The sequence below is a fragment of the Adiantum capillus-veneris genome, unplaced genomic scaffold (assembly GCF_014529385.1).
Source record: "Adiantum capillus-veneris isolate H3 unplaced genomic scaffold, ASM1452938v2 Hic_scaffold_1005, whole genome shotgun sequence".
In the NCBI taxonomy this organism is placed as follows: domain Eukaryota; kingdom Viridiplantae; phylum Streptophyta; class Polypodiopsida; order Polypodiales; family Pteridaceae; genus Adiantum; species Adiantum capillus-veneris.
In genome coordinates this window covers 24,200-30,384 of record NW_028221385.1, presented here as the reverse complement: position 1 = coordinate 30,384, position 6,185 = coordinate 24,200, and the positions used below count along the sequence as shown (strand labels likewise).

Here is a 6,185-nt window from a genome sequence, read left to right as displayed (position 1 = left end):
GTCCCAAATACCCCTAACAATGCAACCGAAGTCTGCCAATGACAAGTGTAATGTCCACGTCCCATCCGAGTGCCGCTAGAACTGCCTTTGCTTGTGGTCCCATCCGATCGGGTGTAATCTCGAGCCGCGCCGCCAATTCAGGTGAAATGAAGTTGGCCTTGGCTCCTCCATCAAAGAAAATCAGGGCTTCTTGATCTTTCACTTTGCCCGAAGCTCGGCAAAGTTCTGTACTTTCATCAATCGTGCTTGGGTCAGTACCCATGCAATCTGGAACCAGTCCTGCTTTCATCTTGCATTTTCTTCCACATTCCTCAGCTACTCTCGAACTCTCTGGCCTGTCTTCATTTTGTTCTTGTTGTGCCTTTTTAGGGCACTTCGCGGAGACGTGCCCATGTTCCCCGCATCCGAAACACTTCCCCTCTTTGAGGTAGTTGGCCCTCTCTTGAAGAGTGAGCCGGGCCATGAATCCTTGTCTTTCTTTTCTTGGAAACTCTTTCTCTTTCTACTTTCATTATTAGAAGTCTATTGGGTTCTCTGAGTCAAGATCTCATCAGTGGGGTAAGTCAGATTGCCCAATTGTATGGCAAACCCCGTTTCGCATGACCCATCAATTGTTGAATAGAATTTGACTTTTGTTCTAAGCATCTCTGTAGGAAGTCCGCACCAAAACCGCTCAATCTGTTCTTTAAACGAGACCTTCTTAAATGAAGAGGCTGGTAGAAAAGAGCTCCAAAATCTCTCACAATAAGCGTCAAGAGAATCTCCCTTGCAAGGTGGAAAGGTACGTAGTGTACGGTACGGTTTAGGTACGTACGGAACGTACTTCCGTACTGAACCAACCTTTAGGTACGTGATAGGTACGTACCATTTGTAAAAAAAGACAATTACACTAAATTTAAGTTCACAGACCTTTCAAAATTCAGCCTCATTAACAATGCAATGCTTAAAATGAACATATTGATCAAAAAACTTAATGACTCAAGATTCAATACTCAATGAGAAAACCAATGACCATAAATCATAAGACCAAATAACAACTACAAAGTTCAAATATCATGTCCATGGCATTAGCCAGAAGTGGGCATATACCATACAAACTGAATCAAGATCCAAAACAAAGTACTGTGAAATACTACAATGCCATAATAACAATAAAAGTCTGCTGCAGCCTGTCCTCCAAAGCATGAAGTCACCAGTGTGCACTAAGACGTGCGGCCTCAAAAGTCTGTGTCAGATGCGGAAGATGAATCGTAGGTAGAGAGCAAGCCCCCATCATCAAGGACATTGCCCTCCTCATCAAACTCAGGGTCAGTCTCAGCATATGTCAACTCTGGTACAAGCACCTCTGCACCACGAGCCTCCTCAGGCATATCAGCAATCTCTGCATGGATGAGCCGGACAGCTTCATTCGCTCGCCTGCGAATGGAGCGAATAGGAAGCTTCCCCCTGCGAATACTCTCTCGTCTCACAGTGTCTGGATCTCCTCCCACCGTGCGTAGAGGAAGGCTAAGAGCTCGTGCACGTGATCTAGTCACACGACGATCCACGCTCTCGAGCTCTCTATGCAGCTCTCTGAGAATCTACTCCTGCTCGTCTCTAATCTGTCGGTCCACCTCCTCTGGTCTAGGATCATCTACCATTTTCAGCTCTGTCGCATCAACCTGTTGAAGAGTAAAATAAAGTTAAACTGACTTATTTATGGCATATGCTTGCAGGTTGAGTTTACAGTGGCCAACATCAAGGTAATTACCTGTTTGGGTTGCCCCAAAGAATGGTAACTCCGCACGAGCCTCATGTTGGCTTTGCAATACACCAACTTCTCCAACTGAGAAGTGCTAAGGCGATTTCGAATCTTCGTGTGTATGGGAGAGTAAGCACTCCAATTGCGCTCACATGCTCCAGCCGAGCAATCCTGCTCAGTGATCAAGCAAGAGCGCAATCATCAGCAAGAGAGTGACAAGTGTCAAGTAATATAAAGATGAAGTTAGAAGTTTAAAATGATATATACAATGTAATCATGGATGGCAGTTTCCTAACCTGGGAAAGGATACGAAGAGCAATGCGTGAGAGGTTGGGAAGACCAACTCTCACATACGAGTGCCACCACGTCAAAGGATACTTTGTGGCTTCCTTCCTCAAAGAAACTGCTCTTGTGAAAGAAGCGCCAATGCCATTCATGTAGTTGGTGAATTCCTTGTCTATCCCAAGCTGATCATCCTCTGAAAACATGAGCCCAACATACTCTGATTGTTTTGTGCTAAGCAAGGTATCACTCCATAGCTCTGGCGACCTGTAGAGAGGATGAAGCATGGCAGCCATCGCATGTATGGGACGGCTCATGAAAGTCCAGCGGCTCTCAACACATCCCAATAAATCTGATCGGCTGAAATATCAAAACAACTTGTCAATACAAGTTAACTGTTATAACTTAGACTTGATGGTTAAAATAGACAAGTTACAACCATTAGAACATGAGGAACCCTTACCGATCAATAGTCAACAGATCGCATTTGGAAACGTGGTCTTTCATCTGCATAAACAGATGATAGACTAGTCCCAAGGTCGATCCCTCCATATCCGTCAATCGAAGGAGGACGTAGACTGGCTTGAGTGCCACTGAAAGAGCGTGCACTTCCTGCCAAAAGCTCTCATCAAGGATCCGCCTCTGCAAGTATTTTGTAGATTCATCCTGCGATCTTGACATGCCTCGCCATTTTGGATCCACCACTGTCTGTAGTAGTGGATCTCTAAGTTTGTAGAGCCTCTGTAAAACCAAGTAAATGTAGGCAAACCTGGTTTTTGAAGGTCGAACCATATCCAAAGTGCTATGGCTGCGGAAGATAGCAAGAGCCTGATGTTTCTTGCGAAAGAATGTGGTGACCTTGACTACATCTGCAACTATGGGCTGCACCCATGAAAGTTTGCCAATATCCTCCATGAGCAAATCCAAACAATGTGCAGCACATGGAGTCCACACTATGCCAGGAAAATGTTGCTCCACCATAAATCCCATTGCCTTGCAATTAGCTGCATTATCTGTCACCACCTGCACAACATTCTCCTTGCCAACCTCCTCTATGGCTGTTTTGATGTGACCAAAAATAAACTCAGCCGTGATCTTTTCCCCTAGTTTTCCTGCATCCACAGCACGCAAGAAATAGGTGCCCAAAGCAGAAGACACAAGAATATTGATTATGTGTCGTCTGCGTATGTCTGCCCAACCATCTGAGATAATGGTGCATCCAAACTCCTTCCATCCAGCTTTCACAGGCGTAAGCGCCTTGTCAATTAAGGCCTTTTGTTCATCTAACATAGTGGTGCGCATCTTTGTGTAATCAAAACCTGTCCATGTCTCAGTAGGCCCCACCTGTGCAATGGCTTTTACCATTCTTTTCCACTGATCTGTGCGCAAAACATTGAAAGATATGTTGCACTCAATAAGAGTGCGACATATCTCCATCTCTGCCACCCTCTGACGCTCTTTCACCCAAGCCTGAGAAGAGATGCGACTAGGCAAAGTGGTCTGCGTTGGTGTTTCAGATGTACCTTTTTCACGTGGCAAGGAATCCTCACCTTCACCACCAACACGTGCTCTCTTCCTGGAAGTAGGGGGTTGCATGGAGGCCGAACCTCCTCCAACCTCTGTCTCCGCACCTAAAGACTCCAGCTCTCCAACAAAAGCATCATGTAAAGCATCCTGTGTGCTGGGAGCACCTCTCAAAGCAGGAGCACCAACAGGAAAATACTCTTGAATAAGCTGCTCCCTCAAAGGTGGTGGTATTTTCTCACATGCACCAATCTGATCAGTGCACCCGATGCCTGTCAAGTGCTTTTTGACTCGCGTAATAGTGCTGGTGTATTGGTCCCCACAATACTTGCATTGCCATAAGCGTGTACCAGAACCTTGCTGAGAAGTGGTCGTGATGATCCTCAAAACATTGGTGTGGAGCGACCAGTTGGGGTTGGTTTTACGCGGCATAATGAATCCTGCACATTGCAAATGCAAAAGAGTGCACGCACATGAGGAGTACGGAGTGCGAGAGAAGAGTACGGAGTGCATGGTGGCAGAAGCAGTACCTTTTCACGCGCGTAGCTCGGCTCTGCAGGACTCTGTGCACTGCTCTGCAGACTTCTCTGTAACAGAACAGAGACTCTTTTGCTACAGTGGTCGATTAAAAAAGCCTAAGGCTTCCCCCCTTCACACTAATAAGCCTAACTGCAAGCGCTCCCTAGCGGAATTTGTCCGAGCAAAAAACGCCCAAAAATTTTTTCTATGTCGTACTGTACCGTACGGTACGTACTGTACCGTACCGTACGGTACGTACTGTACCGTACCGTACGGTTGTACCGTACGGAAAGGTATCGTACGTACATACGGATTCTACTATGCTCCCTTGGTCATCCGAAGATGATTCCAAGCAGTTCCTATATCTCGTTCGTACTCCCGTGTCAGCCAAGAAGAAAAAAAAATCCTCTTAAACTTCGACCATTTAACTGGAGCTTCCTTTCTCAATAGAAGGGTGGACCACCATGTTCGAGCATTTCCCTTGAAGAAAGATGTAGCCCTCTGAATCTTGGAGTGCTCTGAGTAATGCCCTCCAAAGAAAGCTACGTCAAACTGTTGTACGAAGGCCAAAGCCCTCGGAGCATCTCGAAATCCAGAAAAAGAGTCCAACTTAATTGACTGTCCACCTTCTTTGAATTCTCTTACTTTCTTGCTTTTATCCTCGAGGAAGTCATATTGGTTGGGTTTATGAAAATGCTTCTTTTTTGCATAAAACATGTGATTGTCGTAGTCCAAACTGTCTGAGGATGAGTCCTCTGTAGAACTCATAGTTACCAGGAACGGGAAATCAGAACGGGAACGCGGAACAAAATGCCATTCCCTGTTACGGGTACTCACGTTTGAAACACCGAACGAGGATTCGGAACGGGAACTTGGAACGGGAACAGTGAACGGAGACCTGAAAAACGGCCATTCCCTGTTACTATGGTAGAACTGTCAAAAAACTGGGCGAAATTTAGGGTTCTTTGCCTTTTTCTTGCCCTTTCCGAAGCTTTGCTTTTTATTTCACTTTTTCCCTTTTCTGTCTTCTTTGCTCGAGTCAGAAGAGCTAGAAGAACTGTCAAAAGAAGAAGAAGAAGAAGAACTAGGTAGTCCTTCAAATCGTACACGCTTCTTCTGCTTTCTTGCCGATGCAAAGAAAGATTGACGACCCGAGTAACCGGGGAAGTCAGTTCCTTTCTTGTGTTTTTTCTCATGCTTTTTGAATTTGTTGTTTGCGTCCAAAAGCCGGCTAATCTGTGTCTGAACCACCTCTTGTAATTCTTGCTCTGTAAACATCCTCTTTGAAGGAGGTTTCTTGATTGCCGGTTTGATGGGTGGTTCTGTGGCCTTCTGCCACAGGGTGTGTACTTCTGTGAGGGAATACTGAGTCAAAAATTTTGCAAATTTTAGATCCTTCACAATTTTAATCATTTGTTTTGTTGCCTCGTCAACCAGCTGTCGATGTTCCATCTCTTCAATCTCGAACTGAGTAGGCCGAGGTGGGCCGTACTCTTCCTCTGATTGCTCATGAGAATCTTCTCCGCGATCTCCTCCCGCATTCGCAGATGCAGAAGAACTCGACTGATTTTTGTTGCAATCCATAAGTGTCGCAAGAAAAGGATCCGATTTCCCGGTAGAAGAGAAATCGGCCACGCTTTGATACCACTGTAACAAACTCGGACACCCCAAGTCAAGATTCTACCGCGACACAGCAGAGATTCACTTCAAAACACTTCACAATTCACAATTAGCTTGACACGGCCAGGCGTAGTTCAGTGCCAAGAGGTATTGGCCCCAAAGACTGGCGCCCCTTTAGGTATTTCTTTTTATATTAATTTGTCTTCAAAGTACAAGAGAGTGGGTAGGTGCTCACTCTCAGACTCTGCGTCCAAATGCTCTGAGAAGTGAGGCCCTGTCCACTAATTTATAAGTACAAGGAATGCCCCAAAAGCAGAGCCCCAAAATCACTTAAGGTAAAAAGCTTTTAATCTTAAAAGCAATAGGCCCAAAAGCTGCTAAAATCAGCCAGCACTATTTCCAGAAATCTGTACAGTCCGCTTTTTGCGCCGAAAATTGCGGAGATTCCGTACGGTAGCCTAGCAGTGTAAAATGCGGAGGTCCATATAACCTGCCACGT

General features: G+C 45.5%; 1 protein-coding gene across 1 annotated transcript; it reads right to left on the bottom strand.

Annotated features, from left to right (window-relative positions):
• Positions 1-1,525: 1,525 nt before the first annotated feature.
• LOC147417396 (uncharacterized) lies at positions 1,526-5,680 on the bottom strand. The gene is made up of 4 exons (XM_086507649.1): positions 2,487-5,680; positions 2,038-2,383; positions 1,751-1,912; positions 1,526-1,661 (listed from the first exon to the last, which is right to left on the bottom strand). Exons 1-4 carry the CDS (start codon positions 4,058-4,060, stop codon positions 1,581-1,583), a joined length of 2,163 nt encoding a protein of 720 aa, XP_086363775.1. The 5' UTR covers positions 4,061-5,680; the 3' UTR covers positions 1,526-1,580.
• Positions 5,681-6,185: the final 505 nt, after the last annotated feature.